This window comes from Leiobunum rupestre, chromosome 5 (genome assembly GCF_980474605.1).
Source record: "Leiobunum rupestre chromosome 5, qqLeiRupe1.1.hap1, whole genome shotgun sequence".
NCBI lineage: Eukaryota > Metazoa > Arthropoda > Arachnida > Opiliones > Sclerosomatidae > Leiobunum > Leiobunum rupestre.
In genome coordinates, this window is record NC_143388.1 from 36444994 (window position 1) to 36469880 (window position 24887).

At 33.3% G+C, this 24887-nt stretch overlaps 3 protein-coding genes across 9 annotated transcripts in view; 1 reads left to right on the forward strand and 2 right to left on the reverse strand.

Annotated features, from left to right (window-relative positions):
- LOC149944377 (FK506-binding protein 15-like) overlaps positions 1 to 7257 on the reverse strand; it is a 36290-nt gene extending 29033 nt beyond the window's left edge. For 2 of the 5 annotated variants that reach the window (XM_090175118.1, XM_090175117.1), the window contains exons 1-5: positions 6894 to 7257; positions 6445 to 6539; positions 5126 to 5198; positions 4876 to 4945; positions 1092 to 1166 (exon numbers count right to left, since the gene is read on the reverse strand). In XM_090175118.1, coding sequence (XP_090031244.1) covers positions 1092 to 1166; positions 4876 to 4945; positions 5126 to 5198; positions 6445 to 6539; positions 6894 to 6955 — 375 coding nt within the window. In that variant the 5' untranslated portion in view covers positions 6956 to 7257. The remainder of the gene's footprint in view (positions 1 to 1091; positions 1167 to 4875; positions 4946 to 5125; positions 5199 to 6444; positions 6540 to 6893) is intronic. The other 3 variants (XM_090175115.1, XM_090175113.1, XM_090175116.1) reach the window with 3 other exon arrangements.
- A 288-nt stretch (positions 7258 to 7545) lies between these two features.
- On the forward strand, positions 7546 to 20687 carry LOC149944378 (high affinity copper uptake protein 1-like). Of its 3 annotated transcripts, none has more exons than XM_090174687.1 (5): positions 7546 to 7717; positions 11251 to 11512; positions 17637 to 17703; positions 18586 to 18760; positions 19894 to 20687. In XM_090174687.1, the coding sequence occupies exons 2-5, from the start codon at positions 11261 to 11263 to the stop codon at positions 20093 to 20095; spliced, it is 696 nt and encodes a 231-aa protein (XP_090030813.1). In that variant the 5' UTR covers positions 7546 to 7717; positions 11251 to 11260; the 3' UTR covers positions 20096 to 20687. The 3 variants fall into 3 exon arrangements, with proteins under 3 accessions (XP_090030813.1, XP_090030815.1, XP_090030814.1); XM_090174689.1 differs by lacking the exon at positions 7546 to 7717 and adding an exon at positions 10274 to 10297; XM_090174688.1 differs by lacking the exon at positions 7546 to 7717 and adding an exon at positions 10697 to 10771.
- A 2793-nt stretch (positions 20688 to 23480) lies between these two features.
- THG (tRNA-histidine guanylyltransferase) lies at positions 23481 to 24407 on the reverse strand. The gene has a single exon (XM_090174926.1). The coding sequence runs from the start codon at positions 24265 to 24267 to the stop codon at positions 23518 to 23520; it is 750 nt and encodes a 249-aa protein (XP_090031052.1). The 5' UTR covers positions 24268 to 24407; the 3' UTR covers positions 23481 to 23517.
- Between the last annotated feature and the right edge of the window lie 480 nt (positions 24408 to 24887).

The window sequence follows — 24887 nt, forward strand, 5'->3', positions numbered from 1 at the left end:
AGACTGATAAAGTCCAGCCTACTAAGGGTTTAGTTGTTCGGCGGAAAGGCTGCAAAAGCTACCCCGACAACTTAATTATCTTGCGGGATCTTAAGGCTGAAAAGCCCCGCTTGCAAGAGACCTGCTTCTGCGGAGAGAAGAATACGAGTCCCCAGCAAATAGCTATCTCCACCCTACGTTCGCGTTGTAAATCCAGTGTAGTGTATATATCTCTGTAAATAATTATTCCTTGTATATAAATAAAAACCGGTTTTCCTTTAACCCACGTCTCGTGAATTTATTACGTGACAGTATTGATTATAGACTTACAAGTTACAGTACTAATTTCAAAGTTCAAACATACATTCATTCCCGAAAATTAACCCTGAAACATAACACCCCCGAACTTTTTTTTTGTCTTTGGTACTAGGGTTGGGGTCCCCGCACGAACACTAGTTTGATATTCGTATCAGTAATAATCAGTTAGATATTGGTATTGGTATCGGTCAATTTACAATATCAGCCAACACTACTATTTTTTATGGGTTTTGGGCACTAGTAAGACATAATCTGCAAGGGCGTATCCAGGATTTTATTTCAGGGGGGGTTTTGAGGAAAAATTTCAAGGGGGGGTGCTGACGGAAGTTTCACTGATTTTTATTAGGCACCTCCCCCCCGGTCATCAGCATTTCGGGGGGGAGGAGGGTTAAACCACCAAAACCCCCCCTTGAATACGCCCTTGATAATCTGTATAATTAGGTGTCACCCCTCTTTTTGATTAGTGTTCCAGAAGCTCAAAGAAGAAATATTTTTACTTTTCAAAAATTAATATGGATCAATTGGTGGCTTTTACTGAGACAGTGAAAAATGAATTTAGGTTTTAAACTAAAATGATTTTTTGAATATACGAAATAATTTTGTTTAACCAAACTACTATACACATGATGATCTAGTTTGGAAATGACTATCTTGACCTTCGAAATGACGATATTTGAAATTTGGGAATGCCTGGTGCAGATCGTTTAATGTTTTCAAACTAGGGCTTAAATGTAGTTTCATTAATCGCAATGAATTTTTTTTTGGAAATGATTATGAAGTGAAACAATACATACCTTTAAAACAAATGATACACTAATTGTAGCATATGTAACATGCACCTGCTTTCCTTTGTATAAAACTAATTTGTACTGGAAAACATAAAAAGATATTATCAGAAGTAGTCATTTGAAATAGAGAATGCAAAAGCTATGCTACGTGTAGTTTAATTACATATTTTTAAATAAAAATGAACAGTGAGCGGAGTTTCAAACCTCAGAAGGTAGCTTTCTATCAAAGCTTTTCACAGCGCTAGAATTAATTTCCATTGCTGAAGTCACCCTTTCATTCGTCATAATACTTATATCATTCAACTAACTAACATCGTAGGACAAATATTTGGCTACATAACATAATTACAACGTAGCATAGCTACTTTATGTTAAGATGGAAGTCATATTGCTACACATATTGCTGTGTTAATACAACAAGGCCCTTCTGCTGCTTCTGAATAAGGGTGCGCAAGTCTTGTATTTATAGTTTTGAATTGAGTTCCAAATCCTGGAAACTAAGACTGGCTAAGGTCCTTAAATAAATGTAGAGATCTATTCAAGTATATAATTTTTAGTCACGTCAGATTAGAGTTTAAAAATTTTGTAATCAAGTGAGTGCTAAATTTATTTCTATACTGTATAAAACAAAAATCAGTTTAATTCCTGGAGAGTTGGCTATGAAAACTGTGTGGTTTTTGGTAAACATGTGCAAGCTAACATCCAAGTATATACCAATACAACATTGATATTTTAGGTTTGAAGTTGGCGACTAAAATATAAATCTGGGATGGTAGCACTTTCGCCTTGCAGCAAGAGGATCCAGGTTCGATCAGGTTAACAGTAATAGTCCTATTTTAGATAGGGCAGAGTGTGTTTTACGGCACAGCCAAATTTACATTTTTGCCCCTTCAATTTATAATCGGCCGCCATTGTGCAGTCATTGAGTTTGGCCGCTTTGGCGGTAGTAAGCGGAGGGAGGGACGAGATTGCAGGTCTGCTACGAAATTCAACTAAAACTGCAGGTAATTTCCTTTTTATAACCTTTAAATTTAGGTTTATAAGATTCACATTTTATATTAAAAATAATATTAGGCATGTACATGAAAAGGAATTGTCTAATAACGAAAATATACATTTACAGATCTTAAGCCTTTGACTCAATGGCTAACAACATCCAAGGCTTGGACATCATCGCTGGACCTATGCCAAATGTTTTAACAACAACAACAAATAGTAACAGCATTATTTTCACAATTTCTGGTTATAAAAATTGTATCTCAGAAGTACCAAGTTTAACTGACGAAAAAATTGGCAAATTTTATAAATCAAAAACAACCAAAAAGAGGCAGATAAGGAGACACTACAAATTATTGGTAGAGTCCTACGTAACTAGCCTCTTTCAAAGGTATGTAGGTGCATATTTGACTAATTACAAATTTACTTATCCAATGTTTTTTAAAGGGATAAAGATTTATGCTTTGTGAAAGCAAAGTGCTTCAAAAGCAAAAAAAAATGATTCGCCATACTCCGTTATCGCAGCTTTTCAAATTTTTACGTTGAATTAATTGACGAGAAACCTCAACTGAATACTATCACCAATTAGCAATATCTGGACTGAAGTGGTGTGATTTTGTTGTTTATTTTCCAAATGGATTAATAATAAACCAAATTAGGTTTAATTGTAATATTTGGTGTGATATAGCTCTCAAATTAGATATTTTTTATTTTGAAGAAATGTTGCCACGCTTGTCTTTAATATAGCATTTGTACATTTTAAGTAATGAATTTTTTTAATTCAGAAGTATTGTTTGATAAATTAAAAGCAAATAGGATATTGTTTAACATAATTTCATATTTTAATTAGAAAGGAATATATTGCTAGCTTATTTTTAAAACCACAAAGTTACGTGGTTTTGGAAATAAGGTAGCGATATTAAAAAGGTTTTTTACTGTTTTTAAAATTCAAAAGGCCCAATTACCCAATGGCTTGGATTAGCACCATAAGTAACACCTTTAACCTCTCTTAACATCATCATCTCTTTCTTTCAAGGAATCCATACTGGTTATAGGTTTCAGTTGTTTTGTTAAATCTTCGTTGGTGTTTTCCAAAATTTTAATATTAACATCATTTGCTAAGGTTCCTTTTAGAGAGAAAATTTGCTTCTGTAAACCACCAATTTCTTCATTTTTGGTTGCAATAGTTTGTGTTAAGTTTTTAACTTCTTCACTTAGCTTCTTTCACCGTTGTTTAAATATTGAAATTTCATGATCTCTTTCTATAACAGTCTGTGTTAAAGTAGCGATTCTTTCTTGTAACAATTTGATTTGTTGTATGAATTCATCATTTCTACTTCTCTCAGCCTCGTCACTAGCAACTGGGTTTGTATCTAAACAGTGTACTTTACGCTGATATCCAGATTTGTTGCTTAGCTCTAATGGTAGTTCATTATCACCACTGACTGGGTTTTCCAAATGGTTAGCTTCTAAAACAAAACTACACCTGTTAAGAGTTCTCCTTTCTTTTACATCCTTGTCTACATTCCATTTGAAAACTGTAGGCACAGTGTCATTCTATAGATGTTTCTGGCCATATTTGGCCAATAATCTTTTTCAGTGAAATGTAGAGAGCAGACTTTCGTGGTGGAATGTAAATTAAAGTGTCTTCCAATATCTCTTCTAATAATTTTTAACCAAGCTTTTTGTAGTTTCTTATCCGTTGGAAACTTGTGAAATGATACCTGCAATAACAAGTTAAGGCCTAACAAAGTTAGAGGAAATACCTTTTAAAACTATTTACAGACACCTCCTTACTTTAGAAATAACTCCATCAGATACTCCTTTGTATCCTCGTTGAGTAAATTCGGGAACACAACAGTGAGTTGGCATTATTAACTAATATTAATATTGAAAAAGTCCTAATCTGATACAATTTCTAAGCACGCTCTCCATATTATGACTGCACAATGGTGGACGCGTCAAGGCTCCATTTAGTTCAAGAAAGTACCGCTAGAGGCAATTAACTTTAAAAAACTTCTATAGTAAGTGTAGGGAGCTATTGGCTCACATGGGATGATGGGCTTGCTACCACCCTCCTACACATTGTAACCTGGCCACCTGAATTAATGGCTTTAATAGTCACTCAATGACTTGGGCCTAAGGTGATGCCTTGGGTATTAACAACAGTGACATAAGACCCAAAAGTATGTCAGTATGGTATAATGTTTAATGAGAGTTTGTCGTGAAGTAAAAAGAGGGAGTGGGAGAGGGGGTTGAAAATACGTCATCAAAATTTGTAATTTTCGCTACTTCAGCGCCGCCGAGAGAGGAGTTTTAGAACGTATGTCTACGGGAAAATAAATCGAAGAGAGAAAATCGCGGCAGACCATAGGCTAAATATAACGTTGCTAGTACTATTCCAACTAGTAGTTTATTTAGTCTATTGTGAGACTATACCCTTACCAAAAATTAAGTGGTCTAGGAACTTGGTTTTAAGTTTGTATTTGGGACAAATACCAACTAAAACCATACATAAAAACAACTTATTACCAACTAAAACCATACTGCCAACTTAATATCCACTTATTACCCCTTTAACTAGTTTATTGAAAAATGCTGACAACTTAAAACCAACTTAATACCAACTAAAATGTGTATACCAACTAAATACAAAATAAAAGCCAACTAATTTTTTGGTATGGGTAGCTCTCAGTAAATATTTTAACGGGCGCGAAGGTAGCTGATTCACCAACTTCAAAAATGCCTGGATGACCTCTGCCAGAAACCCTTATTAATTTAAATCACTACTTACATTATGAGAATCATGATTGACAATTATAGCAGCACCTAATTTACCCTGAGAAACATATTGTTGATTTTCACTGAAAATTTTAAATATTTGGTATTAGAAAAATTACTCGTGCATTAATAACTGTTTCCATTGGGAGTGCTCAAAGACTGCTCCCAATTTGACAGTGACATGACAGTTCCGCCTCCGAGATGCCAATGGCACACGCAGAGCATACCAATGAAAAACGCTTAAATCATTTTATCATACTTACAATTTAAAAGCATGCACCACAACTGCACATGCAACAGAAGGAGCGGATGCCGCGGTTGTAATTTTTTGCTCATCTACGACCACAAAGAAAAAAATTACCATGAAACCTTTCTAAACTAAAGTTTGATAAGTCACAATATTCATTTTATGTTTGTATAAAATAGCCCCTAATATATTCATTTTCACAGTTTTCAGAGGTAATTCATTCTAGTACAGGATTGACACAATGTTCTCCAATTCAAATTCCTTGACTATTCCCCGTTTTCCCTGACCATTTTAAGTTATTTTCCCTGATTTTTTAAGGCCAAAATTAGATAGTTTTTAACTTTTACATTTATCAGAAGTTAATAAATTTGATCAACTTATATTTCAACGTTAAAAACTTTTCAAGGATCTAGATAATAATAACCGAATTTGCTATAGATCTATGGTAAAATTACCTTAAAAAGAGTGTCAAGATTAAACTGAATTCCCTGACTTTTCCAGCCCATTTTTAAATTCCCTGACTTTTCCATGTTTTCCCTGACATGTGGCAACCCTGTAGTAGTTATTATTAACATAATTGTTATCAAATTTAAGAGAAAGATCCACCTTAAAATTATTTAAATAAGTAGGATTTCTGAAATTCATCATGCATCATTTTTGACCCAATTATGTTATTTAGGTTAGGTTTGGATAAATTAGGATAGCTAATGCTCAATTTCTTTGCTACTTTTTGCTATATAACTTTTATAAACTAAACATTTCCAATAATTGTTAATTAAGAACAACATTTTACATAAGGGAATAAAAAGTTTTGCCAATTCCACCCACAGTTACGAAATTTAAGATCTCAATTTTATTTGTAAAATACTTAAAGGGATCCCTCACTCACAACAGGTTTTGAAGCACACTGCAAGCTAGGAGCAACAAACACAGCACCCCACACAAGGAGAACGCAACCCGTCAAAAGTCGTGGATTTTCTTGTGTACGTTTTTCATTGGCTAGACGCTTTAGCGCCTGCTGCCGTCGGGAGGGGAAAATTCGGAAATTGTCTCCCCCCCGCCCGTAAAACGTTCAGCGTAAAGGCTCCAATGAAATTCGTACACAACCCTCCGTTAGCATGTTTAAAGGCTAGCTGCGTTCTCCTTGTGTTTGTTGCACCTAGCTGCAAGTCTGGATTTTATGTTACCCCTAGGCCTCCCCCTGTTGTGAGTGAGGGATCCCTTTAAACGCATGGTATGATATATGAGCCTACACTAATAATCCATCTATAGTTCGATTCGTGTACAAATCACTGAAACAATGTTTTACACAAAAAGTATCAGCAAAAATCTTACCAGCACTGGGTTTCTTTGGTTGTTTTGGTGCAGTGTACGTTAAACTCTGTTCTTTATTTGTTTGCTCAAATGAGAACAAATTAGAAAGTTTGGAGCTGGAACAAAGAGGATTATATTAATTCATATATTTTAGATCAGAGATGGATTTCACATTAGAAAGAAAAGACACGCACAAAGCAAAGCGCAGCTGGTCAAATAGCAACACCAATATTTTACCTAGAGCCAAACCAGTTCTATTGAGTCATTTACTTCTTTGTCACCACCAAAAACCTTTATGGTTTGCGTAACTTTAATATTTTTCAAAAAAATATATTGGACATGCTATCAACTATTGAGACACAAATATGAAAATTTAAGTGCTCTACTTGTGTGTTTTCATTTAAGATATTTTTTTGTAGTTCAAGCTTTGCTAAAACATTGATCAATAAACATTTTTAACATTATTATACCTTGATGTTGATGTCACATTGAAGTCAACATCTTCATCAGTATCTCCGCTGGTATAAAACATTTATAGTAATATAATATAAATGTGAAATACTAAAAAAAATATTAGCACTCTAATAAGATTTAGCTGACGGTAATTGAATTAACTTTCAGAACTGGTACACTCCCACAAAGTTCCACAATTTTTGCCTAATCAGCTGACAGCCTGACCTGACCAAAGACTATATATACGCTTCGCTTACTAGACAATCGTGTGCTATGGCTCAACTTGCATACCGATTGTGGCTCCATCTCGACGCTGGTCAAAATTTTCCCCTAGCTTGAGCTGTGTTACTAGTGGCGCCTCTAGCCGCGGGTCCAAATATTAACCCAGCTTTTACAGTGCTACAGAGGTGTAAACAGGTTTCTTTCTAGGAACCTGCCTGTCTAGTAAGCGAAGCGTATATATAGTCTTTGGACCTGCAGTGCTACCAGAAAGTATTTATCCTCGGTATCTATTTCAATCTTTAAGAGATAGAACGCTAACCATTAATGTAAATGAATTTATTATGTTTTCTGTGTTCATTAATACAATGTTATTAAATGGAACATATGCCAACTCTCAAAGATCTTTGAGCACGATTTAACACTGGCAGTATAATTCCATTGAATAATTTATTGTGCTTATTTCGAGCTCGTTTCTTCGTTAGAATTCTTCTGCTTCATAGTCTGGTTTAAGTTCCTAATTTTAGGAAGTCCTTGAGAAAGTTGGGTTCAGTACTGTAATAACTGTTCTTCTATATTGGTAGATTTGGTACATGCATGCCATATTTTTTTAATTATTTAGGTAAGTAAATAGTTTGATTTCCGTAAACAAGGCTACTTAATAAGCTAATACTTTGGCGCAAAAAAAATTAAAAAAAAAAACACCGGGAGCTATTCTTTACTTTGGCCAGCTAATACACTAATATGAAAATATTATTTATTGGGTCTTCCACGTAAGTGAAAATTACTATAGCCGTCTGAGTGAGTGATGTCTATGAAACTACTCTGTGAAGAAACAATCTAGCGCCGTCTATAGAAAATTTATCGTAATTAATCGAAAGATATTGAACCTGCATTACTTAACCTTGTTTGTGGAGTTGCATTTGGTATTTAAATTAGGCCTAGGAATTTGTCTAAAGGGAGACCTTTTGGAAGAAAATTACTTGACCACAAGGTCCATTTGGAGTGTTCAGGGTTGTTTTCTTCAATCAATCAGTTTATAAGCACTCTTTGTACCCTCTCCAGTTATGGATGGATTTAAAAATTATGTGAATCCTAAAATTATTTACCATGAAGTTGCAAACACAGTAGTGAACCAGGATCAACCTTGGTCTCAGCCTGAGGGTCTTCTAAACGTAGCCGAGGAACCAAAGATCATACGCGCTTATTATAAACATGAATATTGCCTAAATTTGAATAGTGAAATTTTATTTTCCTGCCCATGCTCCTTGGTTTCTATTAGGGGTTATTTATTTATTAAGTTTTCTTTTAAAAAATGCATTTTTTTTTATAAATAAAATACCCTTGGTTGAGCCCTAAATAAATTTATATGCTGTTTTGTATTCTATTCATGTATTTGGAAGATTTATTTATTTTTGCAACGATTTTGCGACCCTATATGCAACTGTGGCCTCAGCCTCGGTGTCGAGCTGAACATTTTTTAACCTGTTAGAGTTTTGAAACCCTTGTTTGATCTTTGGCAGTTACTTACAGCTAGAGCGTATGCTGCATAGGGTGAAATAGCAGCCTAGAAATTTAATTGCATATGGAGCAACAAATATATCTTTTACTTATAAGAAGGAGTAACAAATTGTTAAGACTGATTAAGGTTACTTAATCTTCTCAGTGGGGTGGGGTCTGCCCCATTAGGTGGTACTTTTTTCTCAATACCGAAATGTTGTGTTAGAGGGTGCCAAACAGCCACAAACAAACCAGCCATCCTGAGGGGAAAAAGTGTAATTTCCCCACTGTACTACTATGACCCCTGAATTATTATAGAACCATAAACCTTTACAATTATGAAATGTCATTCAAAGTTAAGCTTATTTATTTGTAACTGTAATTGAAAAATCTAGGTACTGCTATAAAATTCTGATATAATAAGTTAACACTTAAAAGATACCTCCCTTCTGTATCAAATAGTAATGGACAAACCCCCTCCTTATTACTACATAAGTTAATTTGTGAACGACCCTTAAGAGCTAGGATCCAAACTATTTGATTTTTCGAAATTTACCATTAAAATGTTGCATGGATGCTTTTTGAAATTCATAAATTGGTTATGACTGCATTTAAATGACCTTAGCTTTCAGAAAAATTTATTAGGGGGTGAAATTTAAGATTGAAGGTTCAACTTGTGCATGAATTAGCTGGTGATCGAACTGTTAAACAGCTATTTTTATCTAGCGTACGAAAGAATCGCTATCACAAAATTAATACACCTACTTTTCAAAGGATTAAATTTTTTTTCTTTTACATTGTAAGATTTATAGTATAAATTGATAAGGTGGGTTCACAGGAAGTGTCAAATCTATTATATTGATTTAACACCCAGAAAGATAAGGTGTTTATTCTTATCTTTCAAAATTAATTGAAGAAGTCTAGCTTTTCTTTAGCTGAAGTATGTCAGATAGATGTATTTAAATTTTATATGGCTTAAGCTTTATTTATTTTGTACTTTCTGTGACCCAATATGAACATAACTATTTTTCTTCCAATTTTTCAATACTGTTACAAAATTTACATTAAGTACTAGGCCACATTGACATTGAAGTTTGAAATTTACTGCGCTGCAGATCCGAATACCTTCAACAGTTACAAATAAATGTTTTAAACTAAACCAGAACTTCCACGTGCACTTCCTTTTAAATAAATATTCTTATATTGTAATATAATATTAACTGTACTATATTTTGGTTACATAAAAATGTGTACTATATTGGTTATAATACTACTCGCAGTGGCGTACCAAGGGTATATGGCACCGAGTTAAAAAGTTTCAAAATGGTGCCCCCCCCCCAATATAGAATTATTAAAATTCTATTGAACAAAGAATCAGAATTATCACTGGTTAAAGGAACAATTGGTCATTAAAGATATTAGTGTTTTGGCGACGGTTAAATATTAACCCCTTAAACCCGGGTCGGTACGCCTCCGACTACTCGCTTTTAAGCCAGCTTTTGTTTTCTCAAAAACTTTCCATGACATATTTAAAATATGAAATTTTTCTACTATCTACATGTACATTAGGTACATGAATATTGTGTTTAACAAATAATCACTTGACATTCATCTGATGCCATATAGATAACTTATCTCTGGGGGCGTGTTGCTATGAGCTCTTCCCTAAATAGTAGTTTGCATATAGCGTAGTACTATTTGGGTAAGTGCACTGTTCAGTTATAAATAACTAAAAAAATCTACATGAAATTATTTAAATTTATATTAATTTATATTTAAAGCTTATGTCTTATTACTTTAAACTCACAGATCAAATTTTAATACAATTTAGTAAGCTTAGTGATTAATTGAGATCCAAAGATTAGGTTATTCGTAAATATGATACGTTAAGTAAACAAAATTAGCTAGCTGAATCAATACCAGTTAATATATACATTTATAGTTCATTTCTTAGTAAGGAACTTTTAGTATAAATAAAAATGGTATCTTAATCCTTATAACTGTGAAATTATGTTTATCTACCCTTGGCCAAAGTACATCTATAACACATACTTGTAGTTAAAATATATACATGTGGTAATGTTAATTCGTCTTTTCCACATAAGCAATCTCTTGTTTAGAAGGAAAAGACGTCCAAATTTTAATCTCTAGTTTTACTTTTATTACTCCTTTTTTGGCAAGTATATTTTTATATTTTTTTCTTCAGTAATTTGAATAATAATATTATTATTATTGATATTGTTAGAATGATAAATGATTTGGCTATATTTATCAACCATTAAATAAATTTAATTTGCATAAGCAATGTGTTTATTATTTTTTAATTCACTACCAGTGTTTGATGAACCAACAGATACTTTTCATTATTTAAAAATATAACATTTATATTCTTAAAACTTAACCTTATGTCAAGTTAACCCTGAAATATAGCTTTGTAGAAAACCTGTCATAAGGTTCAATGACTTTGATTGAGTAAAGATTGATTCTGGCAAAAGTAGCTTCTCTTTTGCACCTGGAAAACATTATTCATAATGAAACCAATATACTTTTAACATTTTGGCTATCAAAGAATATTCTTTGGTTTTTTAGTAAAGAGGGAGATTTTACTGCAAGTACACTCCTCGATAACTTCAATTCTTCCTTTGTTCTTTTTAGACTGTAAATAATGGACCACGATCACCATGGCAGTCACCATGGAAGTCACCATGGGAATCATAATGAAAGTATGGGTTCTGCAACCATCCTAGCCAATATAACAACAACAGTGGCTACGACAGTTGCTTCAGTGTTGCACAGTACTCTTAATCAAGCACCAGGACATGAAGCTCACAACCACGCCAGCCATGTTGGCCATGTTGGCCATGATGGACATGATGGTCATGATGGAATGATGCCTGACATGGGAGGCCATATGGACGTGAGTATATTTAATTATCAGTGGTGTAGGAACCGAGGGAGGCAGGTGGGGAAATGCCCCTTCCAAATATTTTGCTGGAGGGGGCAACTAATGTAATTGCCCCCTCCAACTTTTTGAATTGTTGCTCAGCGTTACAAGATGTTGTTGCTACTTTTTGAGGCTAATCCGTACTGTATAAAAATTCTGGTATACCGCATGTCCTATATAAGTTTATAATCAGTTTTGTATGAAGCTACCTCACCTACTGCCCAGCTGAATTAATTTTCTCAAACACGTTTTGACTGAGGCTTCCGTTCTAAACTAGAAATTGGATTGTTACTGAAATCAAGGAATAGTCAAAAGGGTATGGAGGGCTAAGCATGTAAAAATTGCCCTCTCCTCCAATCTTTCGGAAAATGTGTCGTTTAGTTGCCTATATAGAATAAAATGTTTTTGGAAAATATTAGTTTCCTATCTCAACGCTAGGGGGCGCAAATTAAAAAAACACAAAATTTAGTTTTCTGACTTTTTCTCCCCAACTAATTGACCGATTGCGCTAAAATAGTATTCATTCGATAGATAAAATTCTACTGCGCCACTTTATGGGGAATTGTAATTTTTTTTTTTAAATTCTACTTTTTATAAAAAAAAACAATTTTTAAAAAATTTATTTCTACTAAAAAAAATTTGGCACCAACAAATAAAAAATTTATTTTAGACGAGTCTTTACCATTCTATTGAAATCTGCTTTTAATTTTTTTTTTAAAGTATGGGGCCAACCCAAAAAAAAAAAATGTATAGCCTTAATGTTTGGAAATTTCTATTAAAATCAATGAAAACGTTTTATTTAAACTTTTTTCATCCGTTTTTCTATGTCTTCGAAATTTTTCAGCCCATTTAAGATAGTAGATAGAAAATATAGCGGAAAAAATGCTGGTTAACCCTCACTTAAAACAGTTTTTAACCTTCTAATTTTGACGCAGTGCTTGTTTGAAAAGTGTAAATGGTGGTGCTTTTATTATCTGAAAAATTATTTTCATTTAAACATTTTACAATTATTTTATAATATAAATGAAAAAACTGGACTTGTACAATTATTCAATTCTTAAGGTTTTATTCATCGTCGTCTGACTCTTCGTTAATGCTTACCACTATTTGATCATTAATAAAAAGATCAGACAATATTTCTGCTGGCTTTAAGATCTTACTTTCAAATCTGCCATTTGAAAGATAGTAAATAACCGAAGCAACGTGCGAACAGCAGCCGACGGTGCGGTTTCCGTTAGGGCACTCGCACCAGTATCGTAATATGCTGGCATATCCAATTGCATTCGGTACATATTCAATAAAGCATTTGTATGATTTACTGTTTTTGTGGCAAGAACGTACCAAAACTTTAATCAAATTGTCGCGTTCTTTAAGAAACCCTACTTTTATTTGATTATTTTCGTCCAGCAGTTCTGCAATATACGAAATGGTTTGTTTCAATTGGTAGGTTCCTGAGAAAATAATTATTAAATCTTTTTTCGTAAGTTCTTGGAGATCCATTGATGACATATTTTTAAAAGGCACAGTGCTTCTTATCCAACGATTATCTTTTACTTCATTAGCTAAAGTGTTATCAGTTTCACGGCGAGATTTCATGAAACTTACTATTTCGTCACCCATCTCGAGGTCCGAATCCAGTCGTTTACAAAACTTGTTATAAATAAACGAGGCAATACGGCAATAAATTCCAGTTTTTGGAACCATTTTGTTATCAAGTTTGTGGTCTAACAAACTATATTTTTGTTTCAGTATACCGTGCACTGCCTCTACAACCCATCTTAATTTTGTAACGAATCTAGAATCGTTGGATTCTTTCGTAGTTAATTGGGGTCTTTTCCCTTTAAGCGGGGGCATCAGAACCTCGTAACCACATTTTTTTAAATAAGGTACGACATCGCGAAACCCTCTATCCAAGATTAAAATATCTCCTTTTCGAAGAATATTTTTCATAGAGTTTGAGTTCTGAAGTACATCTTGAAGAATATTAGCGTCATTTTTATTGGCTAGGTAGGGACCGAGCATATCGACAACGTACCCATCAGTTGTGCATACAGTGAACGGCTTACATAAAGGCACCTTTTTTTGCCCCGAATATGATTTTCTCTGATATTCATTATTTGAACTTTTTTGATGACGAATGTATGTGCCATCGCAAATAAGCACCAATTTGTTTTCGAAGTTGTGTAACTTTTGTGTCATTGTAGTGGTTCATTATAAGATCAACTCTGGAATTATTGGCTAAGCCGAAATGCTGCGAAAGAACGTCATTTTCAAATGATTTTAAAACTGATTTTTTTATATCGGAGACTTGTTGTTTATAATCAAGCCCTAGTATAGAAGCGACGAGATAATTTGAGCTTCCACATCTCAATTTGAATAAAAAAATTATTATCGCTCATGGAGACCAGCATTTCACGTAGTTCTATTACTTGTTCCCAAGAAAGCCCCGTGAAAGCGTATAAGCGTTCTTCGGAAATGTTGAAGTCTCCCATTTGATCCAACAAAGTTTTGTCAGCAGAAACTGCCATAAGCTTCAAAAATTCACCTATTTCCGTTACGTCCATATAACTACGAGTAGAATAAACATTTAGATTGTCAATTTCGTTATTATAAAAACGCTTCTTAATTAAATGCTCTTTGCAACATCTGTTTCCATAAGGAATATATAGCCGCCGCCTTATAAATGTTTGCAGCCTAGCTGTCAAAGGGACTAGTACCAAATTATCTTTACATTTAAATCCACAGAAAAAACAATAATTGTGTGTCGCTACTACACGCGAAAAGGGCATTTCTAGCAACTCTTTTTGTTCACCATCATTTCCAATATCTTGATAATCGACAGTAGGATCGTTTATAGAAGAATCAGTTTTCTGACTGAAAGATGTACTAGTAGCGGGAGAACTAGCTGGAAGGTCTTCGGGTGTTTCCCTTTTTTCTGGGCTTCCGCGAACTTTTAACAATTTAAGTCTGCATTGGTTATATATTTCGTCGCCTTTATTTAATGTTTCAATACCTAAAATACGTGCTTTTAATATTTCTGAATTTTCTTCAATACGTTTTCTTCTTTTATTTAAAATGTGTTTAAAAGCATGGTGACACATGGCACATTTCCCGTCATCCCTTTTACGCTTGGAATTATATTTATCTGCAGATGACATGATCAATTTTCAAACGCTAAAGAATGATAAAATACTTTCAATTTAGTTCGTCGTATTCTCGCCTTTACCAAAACATTATCTTCTACCTTAGTTATTAGATTCTGTACTGCGTAAATAGCCTAAAACCAACAATCAATGCGAAATTACACCACGATGTTTACGTAAATACATTAACTAATTTTTGTAAATTGAAAACCACTTTCTAAAGTTTTTCAAATTAATTTTCTGAAGAATTATAACGTGGGCAAACAAAAATTCGTAGTGATGGCGTTTAAATTTTAAAGATGTGAAATTCGTTCATTCTCAGATCTATTGCGCTATGTAGGTAAAGCAGGATACACGAAAAATACATATTTTGTTTTAAACAAATCAAACTTAATACTTAGGAATAAAACCAAAGTGGAAAACCCGAATACTAACTTTCTAAACACTTAAACTAAAAATATAATTTTCTATATTTGTATATTTTTTTAAATAAGGGTTAACCAGCATTTTTTCCGTTATATTTTCTATCTACTATTTTAAATGGGCTGAAAAATTTCGAAGACATAGAAAAACGGATGAAAAACGTTTAAATAAAACGTTTTCATTGATTTTAATAGAAATTTCCAAATATTAAGGCTATACATTTTTATTTTATTTTTTTTTCGGGTTGGCCCCATACTTTTAAAAAAAAATTAAAAGCAGATTTCAATAGAATGGTAAAGACTCGTCTAAAATAAATTTTTTATTTGTTGGTGCCGAATATTTTTTTAGTAGAAATAAATTTTTTTTAAATTGTTTTTTTTATAAAAAGTAGAATTTTTAAAAAAAAAATTACATTTCACCATAAAGTGGTGCAGTAAAATTTTATCTATCGAATGAATACTATTTTAGCGCAATCGGTCAATTAGTTGGGGAGAAAAAGTCAGAAAACAAAATTTTGTGTTTTTTTAATTTGCGCCCCCTAGCGTTGAGATAGGAAACTAATATTTTCCAAAAACATTTAATTCTATATAGGCAACTAAACGACACATTTTCCGAAAGATTGGAGGAGAGGGCAATTTTTACATGCTTAGCCCTCCATACCCTTTGTACAGCAAAACAGTTTTGGGCTCATCAGTAGGAATTCTGGCATACCTTTGATTGTTGTCATGTTCCCAGAATTTGGTATAGTAAGAATCATACAACATTTTTGGTGGGGGTCAAGGGAGGGGAGATAAAAACCCTGAAATCTCTGATCTGGGATGGGGTTTATTAAATGTTTATGAATATTATTTGTTGCTGAGCAATTTCGGTTTCAAATTGTTATCCCAATTTCGGGTGAAAACCAACGCACGACCAATTTTTTTATTTTGGATACTTGATACAATAATGAACATTTCTCTGTCAAAATTATTTAGCAGAAATGAAAATACGCGGAGGTATTAATTTTTTTAAATTAACGTTTTCTAACCCCTTTAATTTTTTGTATAGAAATATAGCAATTTTTTACTGGGTAGGGACTAATTATATAATAATAACAATAATAAAATGCTTTTTTATTGGATCACCTTTTAAAAAAATTTCTTATTTACAAAAGGGTCCTAGTCTTAATTAAAAAAGGGGACCTAGACTTTAAATTAATTACATGGAAATTAGACGCATAATATATACTTCAGGCGTAAAATAAATCACCTATAGATCAAGTTCTTTTAAATATAGAGAGATTTTTTTTTATAAACACATTTAGTGACATATTCAATTTATATTTATCTGGCAGTTGATTCCAGAGTTGTATAGCGACAAATTGGACACTTTTCCCGCGAAATTCTTTGCACATTTCAACAAGTTATTTTTGCAACCTCTAGTATAAGGTCCATGAACATGTTGTGGAAACCACTTTATAGCATATGGGGGTGCTTTCCCTTGCTTAATTTTATACAGAAATATACAATTCTATTTTTTCTTGGGAATATGCCCTCTAGGTGGCAAATTGTGATTAGCAAGAATCGGGTTGGGGTGGCGCCACATGCGTCTTTATTTTAACCTAAAATACAAATAAAAAAATGTAGCAGCGTTTTACGCTAAAATATTAAGGAATATTTGGAACTTTTTAACATGTACTCTGTAGCTGCGATTACTATGCAGCCCAGAGGTTTGAGCATTTGGGTATGCATCGGTTGGAGACGTATGACGTCTCTAATATCACGGCCGGGCAGATTTTAAGCTTTATGTCGGCAATAGGACTTATTTAAGTCAATCAGTTTGGGGATGCACAATGGACCTTAGGTCGAAGTGTTTGGCTTGCCACCCCACTCAATAATAATAATAATAATAATAACAAGTTGAACAAGACACAAAGAATTTATGTTAGTGCCTATTAAGCCGGCTGAATTTTGGCGAAAAGTAACGCTATCAACTTTAATTTTACAAAATTAATATCTCGGCATATTTTCATTTCCACAAAATAATTTTTACACAGAAAGGTTCAGTATCGTCTAAAGTATCAAAAACCTATGTTAAAAAAAATTGGACTTACATTGGTATTTTGCCACAATTTTAAGTCAAGAGAAATTTTTTTTATTAACTTTTGGGAAACATAGTTCCTAAACTTCCTTAAAATCTGCTAAGAAGATTGACCACCATGATCTGGTCAGTGACTGGGATGAGAATTTGATGTTCCCTGACTTTCCAGGTCAGGTTTTAGTGGGCGCATACAGTCCTTAGTATAGTTTTCTACATATTGAAAGGCAATGTTTAAATTTTTATCAAAATACTAAAATGATTGGATAAACAATCCATTTTTTTAAATAATGTGTTTGATTATGTAGTTTTCCTATATTTAGATCTTTTGAAATATTTCAGTAAAAGTTAATGATTTCTAACTCAAAATTTTTGTAATATGAATTCAGTAACTTTTTATTAAAGACAAATTACGTAAAATAAGTCGTCAATAATTTGTTTTCATTTTTTTTCAGATGTATTTTAAATTTGGTTTGAATGTAACTGTTTTGTTTAAAGAATGGGAGGTCCATACTGTTGGTGGTAAATATAAATGTTTAATATTATATTCCAAGATTTTAAGTAAATGGTCTTTACTAATGAAAATAAGAAGGTTAATTCAAGCAAGCATAGTAGAAAGGTTGCAACCTCTATAGTATTTTTAATTAGGAGAAACAATCGTTTTGTGTAGGCCTGGGTAGGTGGAAAGCACCATTAATAGAACGATTCGTGAAAAACTATCAGAGGACCATGAAGTATCATACTTTTCCTATTATGTTACTTATGACACTATGTTTTTATTTATCTTAGATACGTCATAAGTGGTATTACTCTAAGTACCCAACTTCGAACGGGTTCTATGAGGGCCATGCTTGTCCGTGTGCCAAACTCTTTCTCTCTAAAATAGTACTATCTATACCTGCTACTAAAATGAATGCTAACCATTGCCGTGGTAGGCTTACGCTTTAGTGCTCGGTTACTAGAAAGCCGACGGGGAAGAAAAAACGAATGTTTCTCGAGTTTCCTCTCGATTCCCGAGGCTCGGCTCGATTCACGGAGAGGGGGATAGTTCTGAATATTCTTTCCCCCAAAATCTCCTATACAAGAGAAACGGCCTAACCCAAGGTTGGTAAAAATACTGCGTGGGCCTAGCCCTCCACCCCGTTAATTCCCGTTTGGCACACTAGTGGGCGCCACTAGCAGAAATAAAATTCAAATCTTTCTCTCTTCGATTCTCTCGAGGATTTTTCGCGCTCGCAACGGCCCCCTGAACCACCTCACGTGCTGACGTCACGAAAAGGGGGAGAACACGTCCCAGAGAACAGCGCGTCTTGGGTACTTAGAGTAATACCACTTATGGATACGTGTATAATGGTTATGTAAAATTATCATTCTTTGTATTTAACTTAAATCATTTCTTTATAGGTATGATAGGTTCCGTTATTGGAGTGATCATTCTAGCTATTCTGTACGAAGGAATAAAATTTTTAAGAGAATATCTGTTTAGGAAAAGTTATACTAGATTAAGTTACTCAACTTGTGCTGTTACTGGAACAGGAGGCTGCGAGACTAATGGAGCAGAATTGCATAAAGTCACAGAGTAAGTTAATGACCACTATTCTTTGGCTGACCTAAACAAGAAATTCAAAGAATGACCTACATGTATCTGCTTATGCTTACCATTTCAGTTCACACGTAGGTTGTTTGACAAACTAAGTATAAAGCTGTTTGGAATTCGACCAAACATTTTATGCCCAATAAATATGTTTAAAATTGCTCTTGGGTAAATCTAGGAGCAACAAACACAAGGAGAATGCAGCTAGCCTTTAAACACACTAACGCAGTGTTGTGTACAAATTTCATTGGACGAGCCTTGATGCTGCACGTTTTACAGAAAGAAGACAATTTTCACCTTCGGGTGCTAAAGCGTCTAGCCAATGAAAATTTTACACAAGAAAATAGACGACTTTTGACAGGTTGCATTATCCTTGTGAGGGGTGCTGTGTTTGTTGCTCCTAGGGGCATATTAACTTTAGGACTGTTCACGAGCCAAGCTGAGCGAGCTTTTTGATAGCTCAGTTCGACTAGCAAAAGCAGCGGCTCTGCTCAAGCTCGGCTTGACTCGAAAATAAATGACCCGAGCCGAGCTGGGTCACTTTAGATGCTTGTTTCAAAGATACTATATACGTAGGACTTGACTTGATTAAAATTACTACCCCCCTATTAAGAATATATTGGTATAGTAAAAACTGAACGAAACATATTGTGCATGTAATATTCCCACAGCTAGGAGAGTGGTGAAAACTTTTTATGTCTCTTAAAAGTGAAAACAACAACGTTATTGATGGAGAGAAGGCAAAAATAAAGTTATTTAAAGTGTATAGATAAGATTACTCCCACACTGACCTTTTTATTTGTGTGGGGGTGTAAGTAAGGTAATACCCACTTATAGCCAATAAGCTTGTGAGCGATTATGGCTCGGCCAAAAAAAAGGTCGCCTGTTTAATAATCGAGCCGCTGTTGAGTTGGCTCGAGCTAGTGAACAGTCCTAATTAACTTTATAAACAAGTTTTACTCAAGTATAACTATTTTGAGAAAATTTTGTAAACAAAATGACCTCACAAAAGATTGTGTCACCAAAAATTATGTATTAGTTTGTATAGTCCCCCTTTAAAATACTTTGAGAAAATTAAAGATTTTATTTTTTTAATTAAATTTAACTTTTCTTTCTAGTAATCACATGTTTGGACTTCCACATCTACTGCAAACGGCCCTTCATGTTGTACAAATAATTCTCAGCTATTTCTTAATGTTGATTTTTATGACCTTCAATTTGTGGTTGTGCTTTGGTGTTTTAATTGGTTCTGCAATAGGTTATTTCTGTTTTGGTTGGAGAAAATCAACTATAGTGGACATATCTGACCACTGCCATTGATGAAATGTGTTTGAATTAAGTTAAGTTTTTGTATAACATATATGATAAAAACATTGCGATCTGATGTGTAATTGGCTGGTGCAGAAATTTAAGGAAATGATGAAAGCTATATAGATTAAACATTCCTGTATATGGCTGATGATAATTATTCCTATAATAGTTTTACGTGTAGTATATTATGCCCAGAATAATGTAGTGTGAGTCCATAGTTACCAAATGTTGGTATGATATAAAACAATTGTTATGGAAAACTGTTAAAACAGTATTTCAGAGCAAACATTTTAAAATGAAAAAAATATGTATATTTTTATATTACTGTATCTAAAATAGGGTTTCAAAAGAATTTTCGCCAAAGTGGTTTAAATTTAATGGTATATTTCTAATTTCTGGTTGCCATTGCTACGATAATTTCGAATAAATATATTGATTTTTTCACAAGGCTTTCAAACTGATTTATTGGAATGTTAATTTGAAGTTTTATGTATTTTTGATAGTTTAATTACGGTTTTCCAAAGTAGTTCACGAGCTTACTTGAACAGTTTAAATTTTTTATTAGGTTTAAAATTTCTTTAAATATAGGTAGTATATTATTTTCTAGAATTGAAGATTAAAATAAAATTGTTGACTGTCTTTGAAGAAAAAATAAAATGATTTTTTAAAAGAAATTGCCCATTTCATTACATTTATGATTAATTCTTGGTTTAACCTAAATCACATTTATTTATACAAGTGTATAATTGTTCTTCACATGCAAAAGTTTTGCTGAGAGCTATTCACAAGACTGACTACATTACGGGCTTCGTTGCCGTTTTACATCCACTTGCTACCACATCACACGTAGCCTTTGACAGTCTCGCTAAGGGGAGATTTTCCTCTTGTGATGACGTCACTCCATTACTAGCTCTCGGTAAAATATTTCCCAAAGTGATAAACTTACGGAACAATATTATAGACTTATTGTTTACTTCATAATAACAATTTTGAGACCATTTATAGTATTGTTACCAATTTTGCTCAACATCTAAGCTTGTCCTTAAAAAAATACCAGCCTAGTTACTAGTATCTCATTGTGTTCTTAAAACTTCCAGCATGATTGAAGCACACACTAGTGTCGATCCCCCACCCCATTTTGTGTTGGGGACAACTAAGCCCGCAGAATGCCTCAACATAATCATCCTAATTCGTAAGTCTAAATAAAGTTCTTGGTTTAACTTAAAAAAAATTTTGTTGTTGGTTGACAGATAATATCCTTAATGCAAATGTGTATCTAGGTTTTTCTACTCTACTGATCGTATTTTAGCAAAATTGGAAATGACATTTTGGTAATTTAATATTTGTGAATCATTTGGTTTGCCAATGTTTTAAAAACAAGCATAAGATGTGTTTGGGTTTTGTGAAGTTACTTTTTTTAGCTACACCATTATTAATAACCAGAAAAAGAGGATAAGGCTGAGCTTCAAGCCAATTATTTCATTATTTAATTTATTTATTTTTAAGCTTGCGATGTGTCAATATCAAATTTGCTGAAGCGGTCATTAATTTTTTACCTTAAAGATACATATAGATAGTTCCTAAAAATTATTATTCTTGCATTACTTTTGCTCAGGGTGAAGAAAACCTTAAGCATCACCTTGAAACATTTGGATGGCCCTGATGATTCTCATAGAAGCTGGAGTGGTTTACAGCAGAAATTTCATTGCGATGTGCTAAGGAAAACTCAGCTTCTAGTAGAGATTAATTCTTGTCTCGAACTGAAGTTCGCTTATCTCCTTTGATAATTTTTTAATCATCTAAATAGGCGACTTTACATGGAACTACACCAGTTTACTGAAAAACATGACAAGTTCTTCAAGATCTTCAGAGTGAGAACTAATCGGGGTTTCATGGCAGTCGGACATTAAATTGAAATAAAATGGTACCTCTTACATTATAGTTTAAGCTAGCCCCCCAAGGAAATTATAGCAAGATATAATCCTAAAAAATTGTTCAAAATTATAAATAGTACTTTAATATTAAAAAAATACTAGTGTTGTTAATTTTCCGGAAAATAAAATGCGGAAAAATTTCCAGAAAATTTTCCGCAAATCAGAAAATAAAAAATTTAAACATAAATTACGTTTTAGGATTTTTAATGTTTTTAACTTTTTATCGATATAAAATGTCTAATATCAGTAAAAAAAAATTAGGCGAAAATTCCGCTTTATTTAAATTTGCAAACAATGTATTAGACTAATCACGGAATGAATTTTTTTTTCAGAAAAATACAGAAAAGTTTCCAGAAGAAAGGTCTTGAACTTACAACACTAAAAAATACTGTCATGATTCTAAAATAATAATATAACTTCTGTAGACACAGGTTAATATGTTCAAAATAGGTTTTAACGGGAAATTATTTAATGTCTATGTAAGACTATAGTGGCTCAGATAATTCTCATAGAAACTGGCAATGATTTATCACCAAGGTTTTTGCTCAACAGTGGCCAGCCAATGATTTTGAGAGTACATGCAACATATGTTGCATTCAACGTAGTTTAAGTCCTGCTGATCCTCCAGGTGCATTCACAACACAGTGCCAATGGATTCTTTCATCCCCACTAGTTAAAGGATTTTTTCGGTTTAATCTTTCCATAAAAACTTGTTGAAATTAATGGTAATACTTACGGTAGGGAGTTGTTGGCTGGTGAGGCATGAAGGGCTTGCCTCCACCCCCTTACACATTGTAACCTGGCTACCCAATTTAAAGGCATTAAACGTTGCTAGCTGACTAAGGCTATAAGTCGTGCATTGGGTGTTGGCCTAGCTGATCCTTATTAAATAATACTAAAATTCAAAGCTTTGGTACAACCATAAAGAAAATTCAGGCCTGTTAAAAAATGTCTCCAAATACCAACTTAATATCATAATTCATGAACTAATTATGTATGACTACATCATTCTTACATATTATCAGAAACATTTTCAAGACCAATTGTAGATCAGAATTTAATTAGAAAAACTAGAAATTAATTATCTTTCATTGATTTTAATATAGTATAGCAACTTTATAGGGTCACTGGGTCAGTTAGTTATTAGAATAATTAAAGCTTATATTTTCTTATATACTTCCCATAATAGTAATATCTGAACTCTTTATCCTGCCTCATTTGTCACTAACAGATTTTTCACGAAAACACAAAACCCTGCTACACTATGGGCAAATCAAGCTAAATTAATGGTTGTACCTAAACCCTCAACTGAGTAAATTTTTGTTTGAAACTCAAAAACTAATATGTGATAGCTACTACACCCTCTTAGTCTAGTTGACTTTTAACACTTGCTTAAAAGGTTTTGTGGCTTAATGAAAATAAAATATATTAAATTTTTTATCAAACCAAAAATTTTTACACTCAAATAATTCAGATAAACACTATTCAATATTAAAATCAACTAAGAATGTTTTTATTTTCTTGCCAAAAACTATCACTGATAATATCACAATTATTTATATGTATATTTTTTGCTTCTTTACTTGTTACATCTTTTTTTGATTTTCGGTATAGAACTGTACCTTTTCTGTATAGTTCAGGCAAATTATTATAATTTATACCAAATTCAGAAAATAGTATTTCATTTTTATCACTCGAAAGAGTTCCACTTAACCTCTCTTCAGCTTTTGGGGGTGTTAAAGAACCATCCAACACAAGTGCCCAGAAAACTGTGTTATACAGATTATTAATATGACAATCAGCTTGACGCCAACTCAAGTAATCTCTTAATGTTTTTTCTGACGGATAAAGTATAACACGGCCATCAAATGATGGTGGATATTTCAATGCAGTTTCTGGAAAAAACTTTGACCACTCAAATACATAATTTGACGTAAAAATACTGCAAACACTACTCATAATTTTACTACTGCGTCTGTTATATAATGCTGTACATTTCTTGAAAACTATACTAAACTCATCACTTTGGCCATAAGCTATTATTGCATCACAATACTCGTGAAATATTCGTTTTGCACAACTAGTCATTAATTCCAATGCTCTTTTATCGTTTGGTTTTGCAAACTGATGTTTCTCCGAAAACTTGTGAAAAGAACGTCCATCCAAACGTACGACTATGAAACAATCAGGTAAACATCTATCATCCAGTTCAAAGTTACGTGCATACTCAAATTTACTTTTCGCCATAGAAAATATTACAATTTATCTATCATGGGCCAAATGAAGCGGAAATGATCTATTTAAAATTTTACGAGAAAACGCGACACATTGGCCACTTGACGGTAGAATGTTGGCGGAAATAAAACTTTAAATAATATTAGAAATAATGGTGGTCCGCTTCATTGAGTTGGGAATATTAATCTAGAGGTCCAATCAAAACGTCGGATTTCAGTATTTCGCGAAACAAGTTTTTAAAAATAAGAATACTGTCGTCTGCTCCCATCGGCGTCCCAAATGACGAGAAAACGTTATCATTCTACCCGTGGCGCCGTCTATCTCTCAATGGTTCGTTCAAATAAGACGCGTTTTCAAGCAAAAATATTTTTTTTCTTTAAAATAATGGATGGCGCCACGGGTCATATGATAACGTTTGCTCGTCATTTTAGAGCAGACGGCACATTCGTATTTTTCAAAAACTTGTTTCGCGGGGAGCAGATTTGATTGGATCTCTAGATTAATATTCCCAACTCAATGGTCCGCTGTGTTATGACCAGTTTATTAACTGCTTGGACCAGTTTATTTTTTCAATACTGGGAGCAAAGATAATATAACTACGTACCCTAGATTGGAAATCAAGCTCCTTGCCC

Coding starts and splice junctions, on each gene's coding strand:
- LOC149944378 (XM_090174687.1), top strand. CDS start 11,261: ATGGACCACGATCACCATGGCAGTCACCATGGAAGTCACCATGGGAAT. Junction 11,513..17,636: donor ACATGGGAGGCCATATGGAC/GTGAGTATATTT, acceptor ATTTTTTTTCAG/ATGTATTTTAAATTTGGTTT. Junction 17,704..18,585: donor GGAGGTCCATACTGTTGGTG/GTAAATATAAAT, acceptor ATTTCTTTATAG/GTATGATAGGTTCCGTTATT.
- THG (XM_090174926.1), bottom strand. CDS start 24,267: ATGGCGAAAAGTAAATTTGAGTATGCACGTAACTTTGAACTGGATGAT.